Source organism: Micrasema longulum, unplaced genomic scaffold (genome assembly GCF_059751315.1).
Source record: "Micrasema longulum isolate JH-2025_06_02 unplaced genomic scaffold, ASM5975131v1 h1tg001947l, whole genome shotgun sequence".
NCBI classification, from domain to species: Eukaryota; Metazoa; Arthropoda; class Insecta; order Trichoptera; family Brachycentridae; genus Micrasema; species Micrasema longulum.
Genome location: NW_028279121.1, coordinates 1 through 27,169, shown reverse-complemented (window position 1 = coordinate 27,169; position 27,169 = coordinate 1). Strand labels below are relative to the sequence as shown.

Here is a 27,169-nt window from a genome sequence, read left to right as displayed (position 1 = left end):
CATGGGTCTTATTTACATCACGACTAATTGATTGTGAGAATAGGGGTTTGCGGTTTAAATGATTTTGCTAAAATACGATAAGACCCGAGTAACTGGTTAAAAACGCATTAAAACTTATGAAAGCACAACGAGATTTTCTAGGGTATTATGCCAAGTGTCGTTTGCACACTTTTCCGTCGTTTTGGATCGCATTACAGTGTCCATCACCATGGTTGATAATGGATGCTGGATACTTAAATGTTTCAGCTCTTTAAACTCCACAAAAATCAACAGTCGGAAGAATTTGAAAAATATTGATTTTCAAAAATAGGCAGAATGGTGAATGTTACACAGTGTGTAAAGTGCATGAGATTTATCTGAAAGTAGTTATGCAGAAAGCAGCCTGTCTTCAATTAAAAAAAAAAGTTATATTAATATTATCGGGTGCATTAAGGTCAATTCTATGTTTTGCTATAAACAGCCAGGCCGCTTTCATACAAAAAACTGTGCTGATCACAAAAACGGCATTTCTCAATTTGCAGAAAACACCCACAGCACTAGAAAAATCTTACAGTATAGATCCTAATGGGAAGATAATTGCTTCCAAAAATCTATTTCTCTTAAATAAATTAAGGTAGATAAAAAATCACATAAAACTTATAAATTCATTAATTCAAAAAAATATGTTTTTATACAGAATGTCACCTTATACATTCAAAGTTTGAATAAAGAATCATTAAATATTCGATCTGGCTGTTTTCAGCAAAATGCATATTTTAGGTTGTGTTGTTAGCCAGACTTTAAAAAATCACCTAAATTCCTTTAACACATAATAAAATCATTTTTAAAGTTATTAAAACAAATCAATTTAGTGATTCTTAACAACTAAATACCGAAATTCAAATATAAAATAATATGTTCAATAAATAATAATATGTATGAATTTATTATCAAAACAGAAACCAATACGTCTCCTACGGTCTATTCGAGTCAGAGTGTTTCCATACTTTCTCGGGTGTCCCGCAAGGCTCTAACCTGGGTCCATTGTTGTTATCAATTTTCATTAATAATATTAAAAATGTAATTTTGAACTCGCGTTTTCTATTGTTTGCGGATGACTTAAAACTATTCCTCAAGGTGACAACTTCTGACAATTTTCGTCTTCTCCAAGCGGATATATCTAATATATCTAAATGGGGAAGGCGAAACAAACTTAGGTTTAATGTTTCCAAGTGTTCGGTCACGTCCTTCACTAGGGCCCAAAAAACTCTTTTTTTTTGCTACAAAATGAATGACCAGAATCTGATACGAATATCGAATGTTAAGGATCTGGGCGTTAGATTTGTAAGCACTCTGACATTTCATGAACACATAGAGACAATCAGTGGTAATGCATTGAAGATGTTAGGATTTGTTCTGCGTACTGCCAGGGTTTTCGGAAATACCCGCGTACTGAGAACTCTTTACAACTCCTTGGTGCGAAGTAGACTCGAGAGCGGCTCGATGATTTAGGGGCCACATGAACTGAAGTACTTTCTTATGATAGAGAAAATCCAAAAGAAGTTTCTGAGATATCTCTACATGAGAGAGTGCGGGTATTATCCTTGGCTCTACCCGACCGAGTTTCTCCAGGGTATGCTTGGCTACAACAGTTTAGAGACTAGAAGGAATGTGTATTTGACTACACATTTTTATCGATTGTTGCGCGGTATGATCGATAATTCTGAGATTATGATGAGCATTGGTTTGTATGTTCCTGATAATTACCTAAGACAGCGTCAGCATAGATTGTTTCATATTCCGATATTCAGGACCAACCTGCTTATGATTATGCCTGATGGAGGGGCTACTGCTATGCTGAACAACATCGCTCTGGATATTAATCTGTCCCATGTATCCGAAGGGGTTTTCCGGAGCAGGATTCTAATACTACTTTGACATGAGTCTCTTTCGTGTATTTCTTTTTCTTTTTTATAATATGCACGTATTGAATGTATTTTTGTAATGTATACGTTATATTTAAAATAAATTAATTGAATTGAATTGAATTATTTTCATGATACGTCATACATTAGAGTTTTACTGGGGCTGGTTTTTTGCAAAATGCAAATCTTAGGTTGTGTGAAAAAATCTTCTTGAATTTAACTTCAGTACATTGCAAAAACATATTTTATTGTGTATCAGCAAAAGATTGATAATTCTGTTTAGAAAAAACCTTTAAAAAAAACAAGTAAAACTTACGTAAATATCAAATTGGAAAGGCAGAAAAACTATTTTTTCTTCTTTATTATACACGGCTTACTGCCTTTTATGGAGCACAAGCATTAAAAATAATGCATAAAACAATATAATCTGCTTTCTTAAACTTACGAAATTCCAGTTGTAGAATCATGACTTTTCTCGAAATATTATTCAGTTACTTGCAAACATTTATTAAATTCAAGAACCAGGTCAAAAGTTACCTAATTACAGATTCAAATGTTTTAGCATGTTAATGCTACATAGACATATTCAAGCATTTGCACGAAGAGGTATTATGTTTATACCAATTATCACTCAACCTCCTTTTGATGGTTTTGGTACTTAGGTTTATGTCAGATTTATAAATTAAAAAGTCGGTAAAACCTAACCTACTTGCAGCTATTATACCATCGTACCACGTTGCCGTTTGAAATATAAGTTTATTTTCGATATTTTAAATTTTATATAAATGATATAATATTGTTGTGGAGCCTTAGTTTTTTGGACATTTGTTGTATGTAATCTATGCTCAACCTTTAAAAATAAATATTTCCATTTGATTTCGGTAAATTTGGTACATTAAGGAGGAAAGTAGATTTATGTCACTAACTTCCCTCGAAAGCTTTTGTCACTATTTTACTCAGTGGCTTGTCAGAACCTGTCAAAGTGCGCGTGTAATTTGTTGCGGGCCAATTACGACTCGGTGTTTTTTAATATACTGCTCGATAGTAAGGACTAAGATAAGTATTTCTTGTTGTATGATATAAACAAAGATTTTCAGATCATTTCCTGTTTATATTAAGTGCTGTCAGTACCCTTAATCAAGAATGATGACGATGGGTAAATTAACCCGCATAAGTTGAGCCTCTGGAGAGTCAATTTTGCCCAAGCAAAAAAATGTGTTAAGGTTGTCACTTTCTTATTTTTAGAATTAGATTAAATTAAATTAAAACTATTATGAAGATTTTGCACACATTAGGTATTTTAGATTTTTAAAAGTATTGTCATTATTGTGGATAATTTAATTTAATTCTTATTTGCCTTTCTTAATTCATTTGATAATGTATTTTTATATTCCTTATATTGCTTTTTAATAGTTTCTGAAGCATTTCTCATTTTTTGCATGGTATACAATTTGTTTCTATATTTGATCATTTCCATTATATCTGGAGTTATTATCCACCCTCAAACGATATTTTTTCACTTTCGTAGCTATGGACTTAGATTCCGAAATACTTTATATTATTTTTTTTATTGATATCGTCTGATTTTAACGTTCTTAATTGGTTAATAACTATATTCATGAAACCGTTATTAAGTCTCACAACATAGGTATATTTGCCATTTCGAAAAATGTATGTATCTACTTCATATTAAAAATTGACATTTAGGTAATTAAGACTAGGATTATTGGTATGTGTAGGTTCTTAAATAAAACATTTCTAAAAATGAAGAAGATTTATTAATTTGTCTTAAGTTATCAACCAGATTTTAACAACTCTAAGCCCTATTAGTTGCTTGTATGAAAACAAATAGAGTTCAGCGGGTAAAGTTGCCCACTTGTTTTAAGACGAATATTTTATTAGTTAGCCATTAAAAATATGTTCAAACGACAGTTTTGCCCCTGAATTAATAATTCAATCATGTATTTCTTAGACAAGAACGACATGTGAGCTACAGTTCAACAAATAATGGTTGGGGCAAACATGGACGAAAATGAAGGTAATTTTGCCGGCCATCAAAATTTTTAATCGCTTGGAATCGCATTTAAATATGACTGAAATTACAATTGTAAAAAAATCAACGATTGCCTAAATCATTCTTAGAAATTAAAAAGTAAGGCATAGATTACTTTTTTTGAGAAAATCAACATAATTGTAAAAAAGCGGGCAAAATTGGACGGTTTCGCGGTACCTACGCTAAGTTATACAGGACGTTCTTGCTTAATTTATGAGAAACACCGACATCTCATATTAAAGTCGTATGCCATATATCTCCTCTACGCGTTGTTACATTCGCCATTTTGTTGATTTGGATTTTCCATATTTTCTTATTTTCTGGGAATTCCGCATTCCAATGAGGATATAATCTTTCCTGACATCGCAGTCGCAAAATTTTGAACCGTATTCTTAATCACGTTCGCAACACCCTCGATGCCACAGTAATCCCACATTTTACATATTTAATCCATAATTTATACCCAAAGTAGGTAAGGGTTTAAAGAAATGCGTTCCTTAAAGTAGTGTTGTCCTTTCTCCGCCGTAGTTTGGGTATTTGAGGTCACCATTTTGCCACAGCAGCGGGGCGCATTTGCATATTTCTGCGACCCTCAAAACTTCCCCTCATATAAATTTCTACTAAACTTACATACATTGGTTATAAGAGTATAATAGGTTGGGTAGAGACAAGACAAACACGATTCACATATATAGTTTTATCTGATTTTGTGACTGTCCATGTGGATTGAGAATACAGTTCGCTGTGTGAAACAGAACCAGAACCTTAGACAACGACGTATATTAAGGGGGTTTTTAGGGTTCAAACCTCTCCATCGAAAAGTAGTTTACACTAGATATAATAAATATTTTACTCCGTGTCCAAACGGATGAAAAATACAATTTTGCGGGTGAAATAGAACCAGAAATATGCACGAATGCTTTTAACTCGATGGCTGCCCTCGGGTAAAAAAAATGAAAAAAGAAATCAAGTGGAGATACTTGAGATCGCGGGTTTGATTCTAGGAAAAATGGACATGAAATATTGATTTAAAATTAATAACAATGTTTTAATTACATTTTTTTATATAGTTTAAACCACTGCTTAATTTTATTACAATTGAGTGAATACAAGTTTTTGGATAGCAAACCCTACTATTTTTATACGTATATTTTTTAAAGTCTCGATGTATAAGCATTTAACCTGTACATCTGTTCTATCAGTATCCTAAATATTTTTTTTCCTTCACTGAAATCTGCAGCTTAAAACTGGTCACCTTACCTTAATGTAACAAAGATAGAATATTTTGTTCTAAATAAGTTGGAGTTTAGGACACAGATTTTAGACTTGAAATATCTTTATAATACAATTAATTGTAGTATTGATTCTACATTTTGTTTAGAGAATGTACCTGAATTTCCACAGTCGGCGACTGAGATCGTACACTACATTTTATCTTCCAACCTTCAATAATAATATGGCGCACTTTAATGCATCATCACGAATTAGAAAGTCATGCTGATATTGATATCTTCAACGATACAGTAAATAATTATAGGAGAACTGAAACGGGACTTATAAAATCAAATAGTATATTATACCAATGTCGTATGTATTGTTTATTGTTTGTGAATGGTAATAAATCAAATAAAACAAACTTTCAATTTACCTAGCATTATTTGTACCAATGCAGTGCAATGAATGGAACATGATGTTAATTAGGAACTAATACGCTTGATTCAGAATAACAGAGAATAGACGTTTTGTCTCTTTTTTTGCTCTTAATCATTAAATCAAATGCAATTTTCCACTCCTACTTTCCTTCAATCATCCTTCACCAGTCCTTATCAATTTCCTTCTTTTCCTTCCAACTATATCATTGTTTTATCCATATTTCTTTTATTTTAATACGTAGTTTTTTTGTTATTTATATAGTTTAAACCATCGTAGCTTTATTTAGTGAATACATATGATTGGATGGCAGGCCCTACTATGTACACATTTGTTATTGTTTTTATTTGTATTAATTTTGCCTGTACACCTGTTTGTATTTGAAATAAATAAAATAACAAATAAAATAATATAAAATATTGAAATTTCTATAGGTAACTTTACTGTAAAATTATTTGTCTATCTTTAAGCTTCTTATTTATTTATTTATTCACAAACTTATTCAGTATTATAGATTTTCATATTTCCTTCCCAAAAATGTTTTTCCTCTCTTGCAATAAAATTCAATCGTGATACTCCCCGGAGAGTAAAATCAAGCTTTGTCTACAAACTTTTGGCCATACTTAAAATATTGTTGATAGATGCTTATATCATTACAATATTTGAGTTTGTCCAAATGTTCGTAGACAAAAGACTGGATAGCATCTCTCGGGAGTCATTAAGATGAACAAATTACAACAGGGATGGAGAATAACTCAAATAAGGGAATATGGAAGTCTAGACATTTACAGGGCTTATGACCTGTCATTGGCTGGTTTAAGTGGCCACTTTACACACTGTGTAACATTCACCATTTTGCCTATGTTTGAACATCCAAATTTCTTCAATTCTTCCATTTGTTGATTTTAGTGAAGTTCCAAGAAGAAGTTTAAAAATTGAAAAATTGTTTTCAGGCGTTGCCTAGTATGTGAAATAATTCAGCCAGATGCCAGCCGATTTCTTCACAACAATAAAGGTTTCAGCTCTTTAACTTCTAAAATCAACAAATGGAAGAATTGAAGAAATTTGGATGTTCAAACAGAGGAAAAATGGTAAATGTTACACAGTGTGTAAAGTGGCCACTTAAACTAGCCAATGACAGGTCATAAGCCCTATAAATGCCTAGACTTCCATATTCCCTTATTTAAGGTATTCTTCATACCTGTTGTAATTTGTTGATGCTTATATCATTTGTGCGCATGCGAATTACTCTTCCTAGTTACATTTTTCAAGGTTTAAAAGGTGTTTATTTCTCTATTTTAACAGAATCCCGACCGGCGCGAAAAGAGTATAATCAGCTGTCGTCCAAGGGCGGGGTGGATTCCAACACGACGTACATCCCCAGCAGAACCTTCGTCGAGATAAACAACGGGAACGGGTCGTGCTCCGATTCTGATGCAAACTGCACGGATGTTGACTCGAATGACGAAATGGCGGACAGCGATCGCCGCCGTAACAACTGGAAGAAGAACGTGCAACGAAACTCAAGCGAAAACGAATCCACTCCCTTGGAGGGCTCACAGTCTAATCCTGCGTCCAAATCTCGCCACAGTCCCCGCAGATCCAACACTCCGCATGACATTTTTAGCGATGATTCTGACTGTGGTAAGTCGATCCCTATACTTAATATGTTTGTTCATGTAGGTACCTTTTAAGGGCGTAAAAATCGATGGCATGTACTTGAGTCACCTCATATTCGCAGATGACACAGTGGTCATAAGTGAAGACATGGATGAACTAGGCGAAACGATTATGGAACTACGTCTACTTCTACTAGCAGAGAGAATGGAACGCAACACACGTCTATCTTGGCATACATTTCTAGTTTATTCCACATTCATACGTATTGTCATACATGTCCTTCGGTTCTGCCTGCTATTGACATGACTAGACTTAAGATTTTGGTTTAACTGATCATGTCACGTCTTTCTTGGTCGTCCTCGTCTCACGTTGCCGTTCATTTTCGCCATATTTACTTGTTTTACCATTATTTTGGCATCCATTCGTTCTACTTGACCAAACCATTTCAGAAACCCTTTCTCAATCTTATCAATTATACCTGACTCAGATTTATACTCTCGATAGCCGGTAAAATATGGATGATGAAAGCGGGTGACAGGAAGGAATGAAGACGTTTGGAAGAGGCTGAAGAAGAATAAGAAGGTACTTTCTGGGTCCCAGAATTAGGAATTTCAATAGGAAAAAATTATTGAAACGTCACAGATACATGTGACCACGAATTTACAATAACCAATCAATTTGTTTGTTATTCCTTCGACTCCTTGGTGGATTGTAAACAATGGCCGCTTTTCTCGAAACGTGTTCGATGAAAATTGGTGTATGTTCGTTTGGTTTTCGATATACGTTAATGTGTCAATCCAGGAAATAAATTAAAGGATTAAGGACTTACGTTTTCCTTCCTTTGGCACATGTTTCAGGATAGCACTCACGGTTTTATTAACACTGCGTTACTTGAATTGATCCGGATACGTTATCTTAGATCGATTTTGAAGATGCGTTTTTCCGTGTGTTGTTCGTTGCGATGTTCCAAGAAGTACCGTTTTTTCTCGACTCGCCGCCGGGAAAAGAAGTCACGTTAGGGACTGGGAAATCAAAACAAGAGCCACCGGATTTTAGAGGATAGGATGATTTGACACTTGAATCAAAATACACACGAATCCGAAACACAATCAAAGCGTTTTTATGGTGTTGCGGCAACCGGCAACATATTTTCGGTTTCCGGAGTAGCCGTTTTTTCAACATTTAGCGTATTATGACATTTAGTGGGCAAAAACTGAACTTATTAAAAAATGTAGCTACGAATAGAATTATGTATTACATGAGAGAGTGTGGGTATTATCCTTGGCTCTACCCGACCGAGTTTCTCCAGGGTATGCTTGGCTACAACAGTTTAGATACTAGAAGGAATGTGTATTTGACTACACATTTTTATCGATTGTTGCGCGGCATGATTGATTATTCTGAGATTATGATGAGCATTGGTTTGTATGTTCCTGATTATTACCTAAGACAGCGTCAGGATATATTGTTTTATATTCCGATACTCAGGACCAACCTGCCTATGGTTATGCCTGTTGGAAGGGCTACCGCTATGCTGAACAACATCGACCTGGATATTTATCTGTTCCATGTATCCGAAGGAGTTTTCCGGAGCAGGATTCTTCTACTATTTTGACATGAGTCTCTTTCGTGTATTTTCTTTTTTTTTAATATGTACATATTGAATATATGTTTGTAATGTATATGTTATATTTTAAATAAATAAATTTAATTTAATTGAATTGAATTGAATGTATATAGAGCCGAAGACGTATGTTGTTAGGAAGGCGTCAATTATAAATAAGCAAGACCAGGGGTGGTATTCTGAATCTTCTCGGCCCCCTAGAAAGTGGTTAATTTGGGATTTTTTCTCTTTCGACGCGACTAAACTTTGCTTCGTAAATTGGCCACACTGATGATTAAACATCAAATGATGTATAAAACTGTTTAAAAACGGAAAAAAACGAATACGGGTTGGTCAATTCAACCCAATTAAGTGTTTAGAGTGATGCTTAAGTTCACGATAATGGTCTTAATGAAAATTTTCATATTTAGTTTCACGTGTTCGTATTTATTTGACGTTTAATCATAAGTGTGACCATAAATAAAGTAAAGTTTAGGTGCATGCAAAAAACTGTTATCCTGGGAGAGGGGGAGAGGGGAGAGATAACGTCGGATTTTGTAAGATCTGTCATCACCCCCCCCCACCCCGGACATTTGCATCGCTTATAGCTGCGACCCCCCGAGTGACTGACGTACATTATACTCTATAAACACTTTTATTTATTTTATTTTTGTACACATTGCATATAAATTATATCTAGGTACTTTTTATTTTGCTAATTTTTTGGCCCTGAAACTGAATAAGTAAATGTGTGGTCTCCTCAGTATAAATTGCACATTAGGAACATAGAGAGAATTCAAATAAAGTTGACATATTACAACAGAGATGAAGAACATTTAAGAGAAGGTAATATAGAAGTCTAGGCATTAAACCAGCCAATGATAGGTCGTAAGCCCTGTAGACGCCTAGACTTCTATATTGCCTTCTCTAAAATGTTCTTCATCTCTGTTGTAACATGTTAATGTTAACAGCTCCCCAGGGAGTTGAATCCAGTTCTTGTCTACAAAAATTAGGACAAACTTAAAATATTGTTGTCAAATAAAGTATTTGAGATTCGTAAATTTTGAATTAAATATTCCCTTAGATAATATAAATTACCTACACGTTTCTATCAGATACTTAAAATTTAATTTTATTAGAAGATCGTATAAAAATAAAAGACCTTTTTATTTTACATTCAGAGCTCGATTGTTGTGAACTCCTGAATCTTATTCGACTTTTTATAATGTAATTTATTTTTTATTATTTATTTTTCATATTAATTTTTTAATTATTTTTTTGTGTTTAAAAAAACGTAAATATTAACTATTTGCTTTTTAATTTTTCTTATGTACTTACGTACCTTCTGTTTTTCTCTTTTTTGGTACTCACAGTTTTACTTTTGATTTTCCATTGCAGTATGCTTTTTTGGTTTCTACATGTCTTTAAAAAAATTGTGTTGTTCATTTTTTTAATTACCTTTTACTATGTTTGTACTTACCTGTATTATTTTTGGAAACGCCCTTTGGGCGTATTGTAAAATTAATTAAATAAAAAATAATATATAAAACAACATAAGTCAGTATGACTGAAATAATCATTTAATGATACCACGTCATTATTATCACATTCCAGCAGTTTTTTAATTCATACATTTTAAAATATATTTAAACACCTTCTCTTAGTTTTGCAATAATTTCCTTCCGGTAACTCGAAATGATGACTAGCAAGTAAAAATTTAAACCTGAAATTTTAAAAAAAAGCGTCAACACATAAAATAAAAAGCACATATTTCAACTTGGTAAAGTATCCAAAATAAAACACTTTTATTGGATTTAATTCTATTTTTATTTTTTTAAAGCATACCTATATAACTAGTTTCAAATTAGTTTTATAATGTTCTAACAAGATGAAATGCGTTACACATATTGAAAAAAATTCAAGTTGAATGAAATCCAGTAAAAGTGTTTTATTTTGCATACCTTACCAAATTTCAATATGAAATTCTACCAAGTATCTTGCACACACAATAAATAAGCACTCATTTCATCAGATCTCAGAAGCATTGAAGTTTGGGTCATTGTGATGCTGTCGAAAGGGAGTGTGAGAATCCAAGATACGTCATGTAAAAATAACTAAAGTTGTTTAAAACACCTAAGTAAATGTTTTGGGTAATTCTTAAGGTCGCAATAATGATCAAAATAAAAAAAAAACATATTTAGTTGCTCGTGTTCGCATTTGTTTGACGTTTAATCATTAGTGTGGCCATTATATGAAGCAAATAATAATCTTCAAATTAATCACTCTTAAGGGGGTAGAGAAGATCCAGAATACCACTCCAGGGCTGGTATTCTAAACGAAATTGCACACAAAGAGATCGCTCTGTTGGCGTGTATTTAATACGTAAATACACGTTAAAAATGCGTTTTCTACGCGCGCTTTTGCGTTCAGAATACCACCCCAGTTCAATTAATCAGCATGAATAAAAATTCCAATGTTACAAGAAAGTAAAGTGATAGTTTTACACTTTAGGTGCCAGTCCAAGGACCATGAACAAATATTTAAGGCACAACAAACAAATATTTATGGGACGACAAACAAATAGCGGCCTCCGTGGTACAGTAGTGGTCAAAACGCTTGACTCACGCATGGATGGTTCCGGGTTCGATTCTCGGTGAGAACACAAAAATTTAATATGATTTTTCTCAAGCCTGGATGTTAGGTATATGCTATAATTCACCACTGTAATTGGGCCTCCTGGCCTGTTGTGGTGCAATATTTAATTTTAAAAATATATATATATAAGGGACAAAAAACAAATATTTAACGTACAACAAACAAATATTTTATTTATTTATTTAATGAACAAAAAACAAATATTTTATGAACAACAAAACAAATATTTAATGGACAACAAACAAATATTTAAGGTTCTACTAAAAAATATTTAACGGACAACAAATAAATATTTAATGATCAAAAAACAAATGTTTAAGAGAAAACAAATAAATATTTTCAGGAATCAGACCCAGGACCTTCAAATATGGTAGGCCAACGCGCCAACCCCTGCACTAAAAGACAAACGTTTCTCCTCTCGATTTCCTTATTGAGAAGGTACTTAGAGGTATAATAGTAAGGGTCTTTATCTGAGAGCAGCCATCGGGTCAAAAACACTCATCCAGGATTCCGGTCATATTTCAAAGACAGAATTGTATTCATCATCTGCCAGGACACAGTGTAACTCTTATAGATATGTATTTTAAAATTGTAATATAAATGTATTATATGTAATTGTCAGCCTTATGGTCTAATCGTCAGTGCGTTTGCCTACTATGCAAGAGGTCTTAGGTTCGATTCCCAACATGATTCACATGAAATATTTATTTAAAATGGTGTTTTAACACTCTAATATCTCAGTGTCTCAGGACAGGGACCTGAACCGTAAGACTAAGCATCTTACCTCCATGTAACAATAAATGAATGAGATACGCTGCCATTATTTTTACAACTTTCTTGACAAATATAAAATGAACATTTATAAACAACTCTTACCTAAAATCGATACTTGAATCGAGAATCCAATAATACCAGCAGCAATCATTCCATTTACCATAAGGACAATAGTGGCTGCAAGAATTAAAGCAGCGTATACGATAATTCCAATTATTCCAATTACAACACAAATGTTCAGGTAATTTGGTTTTTTCTAGAAAAAAAATAGAAATAATAAAGGCTCTTTTAATTAAAAAAGTCTAAATAATAATTTAATTATAATAGTTTTTATTCCAGCTCAATTGGGTGGGTAGTGCTGCACTAAAGCATATTACCGTTACGAAGAATTAAAAAACCACAAAAAAAGATGAAGAATAACATAATTCATACGAAAATGAAACAAATGAAACATTAAATATAAAATTTAAAAGAATTCAAAGAATTTTTTAACAGAACAGGTGACAAAACTAAGAAGAATGGCAGTCAAGCGTCCAGCTCCAATGCTGTCACAACCGCTATTCCCAGCAATGTTCCGCCAATAGGCTTATTGTTATGTTAGGGCTTTTCCCTAGCCGCTCTCTGAGGCCCGCTATCTAGTGTTATAGCAGTCCATCCCAGTGAGGATGACTAGGAGCAGCAAACATCCCACCCGCGCTATAATGTCGGGAAAGCTTGTGTAGAACTCAATATCTATTGTTATAAAACACTTTCATATCCCTAAAACTACGAGGATTGTTTTCGGCTCACTGGTGTATTGCTGTGTCCACAGAACCTGAAACAAACTGTTCTGCACTTCCAAGGAGCGTTGATAAAATCTTCGTGCTAGAACGATATTGTCACCTTATATCAGAATCGTCCACACAGTTTTTGTCAAGTACATGGCCTAGATATTTTAACGACTTTACTCTTTTTACTTCAGTACCGTCTATGAAGAACGGTGGCACATGGTTTTTTGTCTTAAAAATAACCACCTCGCACTTTTTAGCGTCGCATTTTAATCTGTGATCTTTAGAAAACTGCTCACAGATTGAAGTTAATTGCTATAAACTTGCTTAGGGTGGAGCTAGCAGTACAACATCATCAGCGCATGATATAGCGTTCACTCTTGTCAAACCTATTGAACATCCTACATGTCAAGTTATAAGTTGTTTATATAGAGTATCAACGGACAAGTTGAATAAACTCGGAGATACTATACCCCCCTGCTAATCCTAATCCATGGAGAGCTTTAAATTTGGAGAAGATTGCCAAGCCCCATTTAAATTTATAAATGAAATTGTCATTCTGTGTTCTGACCATATGTTATACCTCTGCTGTAATACCAATTACGTTTTGCATACGTTTTGAAACACAAACTATATAAATAACACTTTTATTTGATCAATTGTTTGGAAGAAATTGCGGTTTGGCAATAAGCCTGCTAATGTACTTAGCGGGCTTATTGCCCTTACTCAATTTAATAAGATTAAGTTTATAAAACAACTACTTTTAATGACTGTACCAAAATTTACAAAACAGTTTTATGTTGTAATATACTTAATTTTTTTAATTTAAGGTATTGAAATATGATTACTTAATGTTTACCTTTCTGACACCATTTAGTAACACAATTCCCAGTGCGAATTGTATGACTCCTGAAATGATGTATGTTATAAGGGATGCAACTTGGCTCTCGTTATTAGTTGAATCCGTTCCCAGAGCCAACGAAAGTGAAGAGGATATTATATAGAGTATGGATCCAATCTGAAGGATAGATTCAAAAGAATAAAATTAACACACTTCCTGATTTCCAATTACTAATTCATAAATGTTTAAAAAATTGATAGATTGTATTATAATATCTCCTATGTATTCTTAGTAGCTACAATTTATTTTACAAACATAAATGTGTTATGTTCTCTTCGGCAATTATATTAAATTAATTAATTTATAAATAATTAGATCAACAAGAAATAAAAATATGAATCGGAATAAGGGAAACTTTAGATATTCATCAATAAAACATTAGAGTTATTGTAAACTGTAATATATAGGTATGTCTGAATATGATTTTTTAATCTAATTTTTTTGCTACAGAGAATTACTTTACAAAAGTTGACAGATGAAAGAGTTGATGAAAGGTGGATATTTGAACATGGGCCGAATGACGAATGTTACACAGTGTGTAAAGTGGCCACTTAACCCAGCCAATGACAGGTTATAAGCTCTGTTAATGCCTTGACTTCCATATTCCTTCTCAAAAATGTTTTCCCTCTCTTTCGCAACAAATTTAGATATGAATAGGGAGAAAATCCACGGTCTGCAAGCATTTGGACATACTCAAAACATTGTTGAATTATTTTTTAAGCTTAATAAAAAGTACAAGTCAAACAAACAATAAATAAACTATTTACTACATACCTGAAAAATTCCATTGGAGGCAAATTCAAAATCAACCTAAAAAAGATATGTTGACTACACTAACCATATGAGACATGACAAGACTAGACCTTGTAATATGTTTATGCAACCCTAACGGGTTTTTAAAAATAATAAATAAATAAAAAAATAATCATGCCAAGAAAAAATCAAGAATGGTTGGCAAAGACGCCACTATGAAGCCTTGTCTCCACTAGGGCTTCCAGTCTCGACACAAATTTGAGTCTCGTGCCTAAGATGCGACTCGGAGATCAAGTCTCGAAATTTTGAGACTTTTTAAGACTTTGAGGCTATTCGAGACGATTGATAATTCGTATAAAAAATAGGGCATGTAGTAAATAAATCAAATTATCGAACACTTTGAAACTGAAAATGAAACTTTTCATTAAAATGAATACAAAACATATCAACCAACTATCCCTATATCACCAAACATAGATCACAATATCCTACCTAAAATAACATAACAGAAAAATATTCTTAAATTAACAACTAGTTAAAGAGGAAGTCAAGTCGCAACCAGCAGCCATAAAGCTCCAGAGAGAGCTAAGAGAAAATGTGTGCAGCTTTAGCACACACGAGAACAATGCCACACTGATCCAGCCCCAGTCTTATAAAAAAGGGTAGTTTTGACCTGGTGAGTGTGTTTTTTGCTTTGGATTTTTAGTGTTGCCTGCGCCAGCTCTGAGATCGTAAAACTCTGCCTTCATTTTCATTATTATACCATATGTATAACATGATATTGCCATCGTTATATTTTTTAATTAGTATTTAAAATAGGTGTTAGCAACTTGTTTTCTACCTCTTAGAGAAAGTTTAGAATCGTACTGCTGGTCTCGAAATTTCGAAACGAGCATTTTGAGAGTCTCAACATTGAAAATGTCTCGAGAATCGAATTTTTGAGAGTCCCAAGTCTCAAATGGAAGTCCTAGTCCTCACTCAATTTAATTTTTTGGGATTTTTACTTATTATTATGTTTTTTGGCATATTATTATGTTAGGGCTTTTCCCTAGCTGCTCTCTGAGGCCCGCTATCTAGTGTCATAGCAGTTCATCCTAGTGAGGATGACTAGGAGCAGCAAACATCCCACCCGCGCTATAATGTCGGGAAAGCTTGTGTAGAACTCAATATCTATTGTTATAGAACACTTTCATATCCCTAACACAAAGTTGATTATTTTTGGCTCACTGGTGTATTGTTGTGTCCACAGAACCTGAAACAACCTGTTCTGCACTTCCAAGGAGCATTGATAAAATCTTCGTGCTAGCACGATATTGTCACCTTATATCAGAATCGTCCACACAGTTTTTGACAAGTACATGGCCTAGATATTTTAACGACTTTACTCTTTTTACTTCAGTACCGTCTATGAAGAACGGTGGCACATGAGCATTGGTTTGTATGTTCCTGATAGTGAACAATATATTATATACCATAGTGTCAGCATAGATTGTTTCATATTCCAATAAACAGGACCAACCTGCCTATGGTTATGCCTGTTGGAAGGGCTACCGCTATGCTGAACAACATCGCTCTGGATATTGATCTGTTCCATGTATCCGAAGGGGTTTTCCGGAGCAGGATTTTCCTATTACTTTGACATGGGTCTCTTTCGTGTATTTTTTTCTTTTTTATAATATATACGTATTGAATATATGTTTGTAATGTACATGTTATATTTAAATAAATGAATTGAATTGAATTGAATGTATCAGATGATTGAAATATGCTGCATTTGGTTCACCAGGGTTTGGAAAGGGTAATTATGATGAAGATGAAGAAAGAGTCTATTGTTTTATTGATTTACAAAACAAAATAAATATTCTTTTTATTTAGAGCTTTTTGGCAGCCTCATTATTTTTTTTTTTTTAAACTTCTTAGATTAACTTTATTGTCAGTTAGTAAAACTAAAGCAAAATGGTTTTATCATCAACATCATAGGGCACAGCATTGGTATACCAATCGTAGCCTGTCTTGATCATATTTGTTACATAAAGGTAAGATGACCAGTCTTACGGTTCAGGTGACATTCCGGGGACCATGAAATATTCTAGTATTAAAACACCTTAATAAATATATTTTTAACATCAATAATGAAGGAAATCGAAACCGAGACCTCTTGCGTGGTAGGCAATCGCGCTGACCCCTACACCACGAGGCCGACAAACGGTTTTATAGTAAACTGTTTTCATTAAAATTATATTATTATTCATACTATTTCCATCCAGGCTATGATGAAGCTACCAAGTTCTAGAGTACACCCACAGCAGCATTGTTTTACTTGAGGTAAAGCCATTTCTCTGAAATAAAATAATTTTTTTTTTTTAAGTTACAGGGCATATAGCATAGAATACACATTTTTTTTTTTAAATGCGTTCTTATAGTAAACACAGACATTTTAATTTTGAGTAATCTTCAACCAGTCGCTAATAATAGATACAAACGCACTTTTTATAAAAGTTAAGGTATGGTAAATAAATTACTCTGGCATTCATTTTAGTTGATAATTTTTTTAAACATGCATTTCAATATTGGTGACTTGAATGAGTTTTCCCTGTTTATTTGTGAAAATTAATGCTTTTTTTAAAAAAGTAGTGAACATGTCATTGAAAATATTTTCCATCGCTAGCGACTACTTTCTCCCATCTTTCTGGCAACATACGAATACCATCTCTAAAGAACGACTCATCTTTTGTGGTTATCCATGAATCGAGCCATATTTTGGCATCTTCATAAGAATGGAAGCTCGGCTCAGCCAGGACATAAGTCATCGATCGGAACAAGTGGTAATCTTAAAGAGCCATGTCACGTGAATATGGGTGGGGTAAGACTCTCAAGTATGTTTTGACTGGCCTTGCAACATGGGGCCGAGCATTGTCATGTTGCAAAATTACTTTGTCATGTCTCTCCTCGTATTGCGGTCGCTTTTCTTCAATGCTCGGCTTAAACGCGTTAATTATTGTCGTAGATAAAGATCTGCCTCGATGATTTCGTTGGGTTTAAGGAGCTTATAATACACTACACCAGCTAAGATCAGCTGATCTCACCAAATACAGAGTATGAGTTTGAAATCATGGATATTCAACATTGCCGTCTATGTCAATGCATGGCCGGGCTTACTACCCCCCGTTTTTCTACTCTTCGGGTTATTTTATTTTATTTTATTTTTTCAAGAATTAACGGTACAAGTACCTTTTACATTACATACATACATAAGTATTTACAGTGGAGTATATACAGTAACAACTTTTTCAATGCTTACTTAGAAAGAACATAATTAAAATATTGATTCCAAACTAAAATGTTTTACAAGTAATTTGTTTATAAGCTGGAAATTTCAATAAAAATATGTCACCTAAATCCAAATGTTTATTACCCAGCGCATGTAGACGATTCAGTACTGAATTGCTAGAATATATTGAGATATGATTGTTGCAGTGATAAAGTTGAACTAGCCTAGTCACTCTAACTGGTACTTTAAAACCAATGAGGGCCAAAATTTCAGGGCTGTCCAATGCTGAATTAACGATTTTAAATAGAACTAATAAATCATTAATAGTTCTCCTGTCCTTTAATTTAATCAAATTTAATATATTTAATAAATAATCATAGTTACGAAATTCATTACGTATTCCTAATTTAAAATTAACATATCTCAAAAACTTATTCTGAACTCTTTCTATGGTAATTTGGTGAGAGGCATAATAAGGGCTCCATATTGTAGAATTATACTCCAAGATGCTTCTCACCAAGGAGGTGTATAAAATTTTTAAAGTGTTTATATTTTTAAAGTCCTTAGTGATGCGCAAAATAAACCCAAGCGTTTTCAAAGATCTACTGATAAAAGACAATTTCTGATCAAAAATCACACCCAAATCCCGCATCTTAATAACTGAATCCAATGCAGTGTTACCGATTGAGTAGTCAAATAAAATAGGATTTTTTATTCTGAAAAATCTCATGATATGACATATCGTAGTGTATCCACTTTTTCATCACCTGTCATGATATAATGCAAAAAACTTTTCCTTTTCTGCCGTTGGAGCAGCTGTTCACACATGAAAAATCACCATTTAACGTCTCTCGGCTTTAATTTTTATGGCACCCAATTACTTTGCTTTTGAATAATTCCTAATGCTTTTAAATGCTAGGCAACTGTTGTGTGATCAACTCCTAATGATTCTGCGAGTCCATTTTAAATCTGACCTTCATCGAGTAATGCTTCCAATTCTTTGTCTTCAAACTTTTTTAGTGGACCAGAGAGTTCTTTATCTTCAAAATCAAAATAATTATTTTTAAAGCATGGAAACCAATGTCTGCAAATTGTTTCTGAGCATGGTCACCGTAAGTCTCCACATGAATTTTTTTCAGAAGAAATTTGCTTCAGTTAAAATAAAATAGTTCAGATTTAAAATTAAATTCCCCAAATACTGTTTTTTTGGCATAAAATTTGACAAGTTTAACGTCATGAAAAAATATGTTGTTTACACTTCTGCCACAGACTAAAGATATTGACTTCGGTGGTATAACATGTACTGTCATTTCAAGCCTAATGACGAGCTTCACGATGAAGTTGACTGTAGTATTGGCTGGTGTAAAAAGGCCATATATTGAGAAACAGGGAGAACTAATTCAAGTCCCTAATATAATGTTCTAATTACGGCTAGGTGCGCCACAAAAAAATAAGTTTTGAAAATATACAAATATTCATTTTTACATTTTAGTCAAAAGGGTCCAAATTTATTTTATGATCCTACGTTTTTAATGAACAAATTTTATATATTTTGACAAAAACGCAAAAGTTTGTTAACTTTAAACTTTTTTTAACTTAACTTGTTTTGGTACAACTGGCTCTTAGTGCCCTGTAATCTAAATCTAATTTTGGTCTGATTTTTTCAAAATCATTTACACAAAAACTCCTTAGATTATGAAAACGTCACCAATGGCAATCTGCCATGATTTAAAACAAATGAAAGTGTTCTTACAAAACATTAATTGATGTATCACCACACCACTGATGTCCCGGTACAAATGAAAGACATTATGTTATTATAGGTGTGATCTTTATCAGAAGTTGACTAACAGCAACTTCCTATAACTAATATTTGCCTCCTCTTATCTGATCAAATTGAACTACATGTATATTGCTATGTTTGACAGACATGATATGTACAATTGACTTAAACCAGCTTTCTCAGAACATTTATCAGCTGATGATATTAGATAAAATCAATAAATTAGTCATGCTCATAATATATTTGTTTTATTGGCATAAGCGTGTACTATTGATTTTTTGAGTATAATCGGCAAGTCATTTTATTCCCAGAACAGGAAATAAATGGTTTTAGGGAACCATACTATAATAGATAATAATAATAATATTTAGTTGATTTATATAGCGCCATTTTTGTGAAATATCAACTCAAGGGCGCTTTACAAATACTAAAACATACATTCTAACTAGGCTAAAGTGACATTATATTTTCTGATTTGTTTTTTTATTTTTATATATGTATATATTTTTCCACCACAACAGGCCAGGAGGCTCAATTACAATGTTGAATTACATCACGGAACACCCAGGCTTGAGAAAAAACACATAAAAATTTTTGTGTTCTCACCGGGAATCGAACCCGAATGTAAAAATGTAAATGTAATACATGTTATTAAAAATATATCTATACTAGGGGTAAGATCATAACCTGAAACTGAAATTGGAGATCGGTCTAAAAGGTGTTGTCGCTTTTTTGTTGCTGTCATTAGATGCTCATGGATTGAGTTTGAGTCTGTTTGATGCCATTCAGTTATTGACGGTTTGAATGCATTGAGATACGCGATTTTTCAAATTGTTTATATCTTGACGAGAGCAGTAAAAGTAGATTTGTTGATTATCCGCATAATAATGAGAAAGCAACCCGAATGAGCGAATAATTTTGGACACATCGTTGATAAACAGTGGGTCTTTGTGGGACACCAGATTTAAGAAGGGTAAATAAAGACTTTTTACTTGAAACTTGAACTGATTGCGTTCGATCCCAAAGATAAGATTGGATCCATGCTTTAGTGAGCCCAGAAATACCAAAAGTTATTAATATCTTTTAATATTTTCAACCGTGTCACCGAGAATTGAATTTTGTTTTTAACTAAGTTTTTTAAGTGCAACATAGTCTTTTATTTCCCAATGTCCAGAATGTGTAAATTGTTAAATTTTTTGGTCGACTTGGAGTTCTTTGGAATAGATCTTCCCACATTTTCCAGCTGGCTTACCTAGTCTAGGAAGTCTTAAGTAGAATAGGTATTTTAATATAAATTGCACACTCTTTCTTTATGTTTTTTTAATGGTCTTGTTTTGTCAGTACTAAATGTATTTTGGTTCTGTTTGTTTATATTAACTATAAACTTCATTTGCAATTTTCTAATGTAATTTTAGGAAAGAAGTTTAGTGGTTTTTTTATTTGTTAATATACTATTAAATTGAGCCAAAAATGATTTATTTTATTTTTATGTATCGTATTATCAAAACTATGATTTTTTAAAGTTTTTTAATTCTGAAATTACTCCGCCTGTGACGCCTTAAGTTCTCTTCTGCTTCTTCTCGGTCAGTTCTGCCGATTGATAGGTTGATGGTAAAAGTAAACTAGAAATCTTCTACAATTTTCTTATCATCAGTTGATTCATATATTCTAGTGACGTCATATAAAGTAGTTAAATTTTATAAATAAAAAAAATCATACATTTTGAAGAAACTTTGCTTTATAATTTAATGCTCTCATTTTAACCGCGCATAATTATTTTTTTTATCCAATTTCCCATAGGGCTGAAGTTCCTAGTCGTAATTGGTTTAGAAATAAATTATTTAGTTTATAGATAGGCAGACACAAACTGGTGTGGTTTTGTACTTAGTATGTATTTGTGAAAACATCGACTTGGATATTTATTATTAATTTATTTTACCAATCAATAATTTTGAATTTTTTTCCCCAATAAAGCACAGTGTGGCATGGCATCTATAAATTGCATCTAGTTTTTTATTGTCAGAGTGTCAGCTGGAATTTTAGAGATGCCTGTACCGGAAGCTCTTTGAGGCAATTCATATAAAATGGAGAGCTTTTTCAGGTCTTTGGAATAGTTTTAAGTTGGTGATGTTTTTGTGTGATGTGTTTCAATTATCTTCCATGATTGTTTATCTCTTTAATTTTATGTTTATTTAAAAATATAAAAAAACAATCGGTATTTGAAACATTATTAACTGTTTCTTGGCTTTGTTTCAATAAAATATAAAAACTGTAATAAAAGAGAAGTTTAGTATGTGCATTTCAATAAAATTATTTATTTACCAAAATATTTCAATTTTAATAAGTTCTGTTGAACTGTTCGCATTTTGTTAGTAGGTTCTCATTTGTATTGATTTTTATATTTCTTAAATATTCAAAATATATTGCCTAATTTTATTTGTACCTCACACATACCCTAAAATAATGCTTTATTTATCGTCAGTATATTTATTTGTTTTTTTTTTTGCTAATGTAGTCTTTGAATAATTTTAATAAATACGTATTTTTAATATTTGGCCTAGACAGGCGGTGGACATTTTGTATGCTATATTATATCATATTACTGGATAAAATACGGTATTTTTGTCATTAATACATCTAAGTAAAACTACCTTAAGGTTTTCTTATTATACCTTTTTGGTTTAGTAATTTGGGTTTTAGGCAAGAGTATTCTTTACAATTTTATATAGATTGATTTTTTCATAAAAGTTCAAAAAAAAAAAGTTTAGTTTCACTATTCAATTAGTTACATTATCACATACACACACAAAAAATATATGACGTAGGGTTTGTTTACACACGCCCCTAAATAAATGCACAGTAATTACATTAATACACTTACGCATCCCTACAAATTTTGCAAACAAACATTTGCACTAGCCTTCTTAAAATATGTCATTAGTATACATATTACATAAAAAAAAAAAAAATTACATAAAAACAAAAAAGATTTACATAAAAAAAAAAGATGTTACTTTGAAAAATTATGCCTCATAAAATGTTATTTAAACACATCCTCAAATCGATATACATTAAAACCTTTTTTGTAAAAAAAATTGTACAAAATAATACCTACTAAAAAAAAACAATGGTGGATAATAAATGTTATTTAAACACATCTTATAATCGATATACTTTAAAACCTTTTTTGAAAAAAAAATTGTACAAAATAATACCTACTAAAAAAAAACAATGGTGGATAATAAATGTTATTTAAACACATCTTATAATCGATATACTTTAAAACCTTTTTTGAAAAAAAAATTGTACAAAATAATACCTACTAAAAAAAAAACAATGGTGGAAAATAGTTTTCTTGCATATTTTTTTAAGAAATTTGAAAAAATCAAATTGTTTACTAGTTGTTGTACATTATATTTATTAAAAATAAAACATCACAACAAATATTGTTCATTATTCATATACATCTACTATCTAAGTAAAAATGCAATGGTAGGGTATTTCAAAAGCAAAAGTATAATTGTATTACTATTACGTATTTTTAAATTGATTATATTTGTTTTGTAAATATAATTTTTATATTCTGTTATTTCAAAACTGTTTAAGAAAGTGTTCCGGTTGTCAGGAAATAATCCTGAATAAATTTCTACTCCTGGGAGAAAGGAAGAGTAGCGGTCTGCGCGGGAAAAAACAAGAATGAACGCCCGCCGCTGTTTGGCCCCCTGCCAGGGTTGCCAATTTGTGGGGAGTTCCCTAAACTGCGGGGAATCTCAACTCGATTGGGGATTTTGTGGGGTTTGGCATTATACAGGGGAAATGCGGGGACTTTAACCTTTTTCCATTTATTAACCCTTTCACTTCCAGCGTCATTCCTCAGGTACACGAAGAATAATATCTCCTTATTTTTTTAACCAACTGGCTTCGAGGTGCGAACACGTTCCCTCCAATAAAAAATGGACGAACTAATACCTCACTACAGTTTTTTTCCGCATAACCACCTGGCCAGTAATTAAAAGTGTTCTCAACTTTAGATTCAGGTACGTAATATGTCACTCCTAGTCATTTAGTTCAGAAGCCCTCCGGCTTATCGATTTACTAAAAAATTCATAATTTTAAAAAAGGGCGTTAGGATGACCCCCCACACGCCTTGGTTAGGCCGTACAGCATTATGATAACCCTGCTCACGTTAGGATGACCCCGCTCCACGGTTGGATGACCCCGCACACGTCATGGTTAGGCCGTGCCACATCATGATAACCCTGCACATGGTAGAATAACTCCGTACACATCTGGATAAGGCCGCTCCCCATCAAGGTGACCCCACACACGCTATGTTCTCCTGTTTGAGAAGACCGGTTGCGATCCAACGGCTGCTTACGGTTCGAAAACGCCGTTAGCGTGCGGTTGACCGCACACGCTTCCCGATCCTCTCAAACTGTTCGCTTGACCTGGCCTCACACTTCGTCGCTGGACCCCGAGAGCGTCCAGCCATCGGCAGCTCATACACGGCCCCCTCACCAGCTCCGGTGACACGTGTAGCAGGTGGCCCCCTTGATGTTTCACTACACCATCGTATCAGATAAGCTCCCCGTTCATTTCCATATTCATTACGCTTCGTGTAGAGGCATTTACCTGGTAATCACAGCTCCGGCTGGTTAAATCAATTTTCTGTCAATCGTATGTTTGGGCAAAGAGTCGTCAATATAATATTCTACTCACTATATAAATGCTTATTCCTATTCAATTGTTCTGCCTTGTGTGTTTATCAAATGCCTATTACCGCAATAAATTGTATATTGTAAAGTTAACTCTTTTTAATAAGTAAATTCAATTCAATTCGGTCGAAACCGGTCAATTCGGTCGAAACCGGTCGAAGTGTAATTAAAAAAATTAAGTGGTTTATACAAATTTATAAACAAATAAGTGTAAAATGTCATACCACAAAGTGAAAAATGTTTTTGATAACAATAATCAATTCAATTCATTTATTTCAATATAACATATATATTAGAAACACACATTTAATACGTACATATTATAAAAAAGAAAAAATACATGAAAGAGATTCATGTCAAAGTAATAGGAGAATCCTGCTCCGGAAAACCCCTTCGGGTACATGGAACATATCAATATCCAGAGCGATGTTGTTCAGCATAGCGGTAGCTCTTCCAACAGGCATAACCATCGGCAGGTTGGTCCTGTATATCGGAGTATGAAACAATCTATGCTGACGCTGTCTTAGGTAATTATTAGGAACATATAAACCAATGCTCATCATAATTTTAGGATTATCGACAATACCGCGCAACAATCGATAAAAAAGTGTAGTCAAATACACCCCCTAAATAGTAACTAGTCCCCCTACACCACGAGTAACACAGGAAAGGAAGCCGTCCCCTACAAAGTAAAAAAATCCACTACCTGAGAAGTTCTTATGCTTTGTGTTTCCACCGGAACTGTTCTTGAGTCATTTCATATTTTTATACCTTACACGATGTATTGTAATAATTGCTTTTTTTTATGGGGAAAATAAAATAAAACAATATTTTTCCGTAGGAACAGCAATAAACTTTTATTATTTATATTTTTTTCTAACTTCAAGATTGACTGAAATCGTGTGTTTGATTTTTAAAAATTAGCAAGACTAGATCATTCGTATTATGTAGTACCCACCTAGAGCTTCATAATACACTTACCACAAAACAATGTGTAAGTGTACCTTAAGGATTTCAATTCTTCTTTTCATATATTGTCTATGATACAAATTGTGTATTTTTTCTATGGTAAAACTGTCACTTCGGAGTTTTGTTTCGTGTTGGCTGACAGTGGTGGTGAAGTTCTATTTTCAAAACTTTTGTACTTTCTGAACTGATATATTGTGTTTTAATCAAAATGGCTACTCTGAAATCTGATTTGGATGAATATTTGCTTCAAAACGACAATTCGAGGCGTGGTTTTAAGATTACCCTTCCTTCAATATCGAAACCGAAATGGTTTACAAAAAGTGAAGATGAATCACCATCCAGTACAAATACATGGTTTTCAGAAACTCAGGAAAAGTGGTGTCCTAGTCTGGTAAGTTTCGCAATCAATTATGGAAATTAAAGTGGATGTCCTGGTTCACAAATAAAATGCGCAAAATACTAATATTCTTTTGAACTTAAATCATACAGTATGATTTTCTAATTTCATTTTTTAGAGTCGAACACAAAGAATAATCGGATTTGCTACTTGTATGATGCTGGGTCTTTTATGTTTTGTATTGTCTACTCTTTATATCCCCATTCTGATATTAAAAGCAAGGAAGTTTGCTTTACTGTATACTCTAGGAAGCTGCTTCTTTATATTCAGGTAAAATATAATATACATAATATCACTATTTACTTGAATTCTACTTCTTTTCTATATCTCATAACGATGTGGGTTTTTATGTTGGGGATATTTTAAATATGAATATTGTACCGGTGATTTTACTACAGCGTTAACCTTAGTTTAAAATTCAAGTTTTAGCGTTTAGTAGAATTTTCAGTATGAAATTTGTAAAATATAGAACTGGGATTTTTTATTAGTGATTATTATTAATGTTTAATAACATATTAGGTGTACAACTTTGCTTCCGCGGTTTATTTCCAAAATTTGAGGCATTGTTGTAAAAAACTGGTTATACATTTATGGTTCAAAGTATTGTCCATTGCTGGCCACTACTTTTTCCCTTCTTTTGAAGCGATCCACGAATCGATACAATTTTTTACATCTTCATAAGGCCTGAAGTGCTGGTCTGCCAGGCCGTGGGCCATTGATCGAAACAAGTAACGGTCATAGGGAGCAACGTCTGAAGAATACGGCAGGTGGGGTAGGACTTCCCATTTCAACGTTTCCAAGTATGTATTGACCACTTCTGCAACATGGGGTCGAACATTGTCATGCTGCAAAATCACTTCCTCATGTCTCTCATTGTATTGCGGCCATTTGTCTATCAATCTTCGGCTCAAACACATTAATTGAATTTGATAACGATCGCCTATGATTATTTCACTCGGTTTTAACAGCTCGTAATACACTCCCACCAAATACAGAGCATGACCTTAGAGCTGTTAATATTCAGTTTAACTGTCGACAAGCCTTGGCCGAGAAATCCCCATGATTTTCTGCGCTTGGGGTTATCGCAATGGACCCTTTTTTCATCTCTGGTCACAATGCGATGCAGAAATCCTTCAAGCAATTGTTCACAAGCAAACAAACGCTGTTCAACATCTCTCAATTTCAACACGTATGGCACCCAATTTCCTTGCTTCTGAATCATTCCTATGATTTTGACGCATTTTAAAATTACTTGTTGAGTCACTCCCAATTATTATTGACTTTGATACGAGTTTTCATAAAGTAATCTCTCCAATCCTGCATTTTCGAAAATCTTCTCTCTTCCACCGCTACG

At 33.2% G+C, this 27,169-nt stretch overlaps 2 protein-coding genes and 1 long non-coding RNA gene across 4 annotated transcripts in view; 2 read left to right on the top strand and 1 right to left on the bottom strand.

Moving 5' to 3' along the window:
• LOC148273455 (uncharacterized) overlaps positions 1-8,048 on the top strand; it is a 143,465-nt gene extending 135,417 nt beyond the window's left edge. Inside the window, exons 2-3 of the mRNA XM_088238692.1 lie at positions 6,913-7,251; positions 8,029-8,048. Of these exons, the coding sequence (XP_088094818.1) occupies positions 6,913-7,251; positions 8,029-8,048 (359 nt within the window). The remainder of the gene's footprint in view (positions 1-6,912; positions 7,252-8,028) is intronic.
• A 2,340-nt stretch (positions 8,049-10,388) lies between these two features.
• On the bottom strand, positions 10,389-19,844 carry LOC148273454 (uncharacterized). 2 transcript variants are annotated; one of them, XR_015824570.1, is made up of 5 exons: positions 19,705-19,844; positions 16,935-17,019; positions 13,886-14,044; positions 12,362-12,515; positions 10,389-10,553 (listed from the first exon to the last, which is right to left on the bottom strand). It is a non-coding gene; the product is annotated as an uncharacterized LOC148273454 (long non-coding RNA). The 2 variants fall into 2 exon arrangements; XR_015824571.1 differs by lacking the exon at positions 19,705-19,844 and adding an exon at positions 18,926-19,259.
• Positions 19,845-25,525: 5,681 nt separating this feature from the next.
• On the top strand, positions 25,526-26,112 carry LOC148273453 (vesicle transport protein SFT2C). The gene is made up of 2 exons (XM_088238693.1): positions 25,526-25,809; positions 25,934-26,112. Exons 1-2 carry the CDS (start codon positions 25,627-25,629, stop codon positions 26,087-26,089), a joined length of 339 nt encoding a protein of 112 aa, XP_088094819.1. The 5' UTR covers positions 25,526-25,626; the 3' UTR covers positions 26,090-26,112.
• The last annotated feature ends 1,057 nt before the right edge of the window (positions 26,113-27,169 follow it).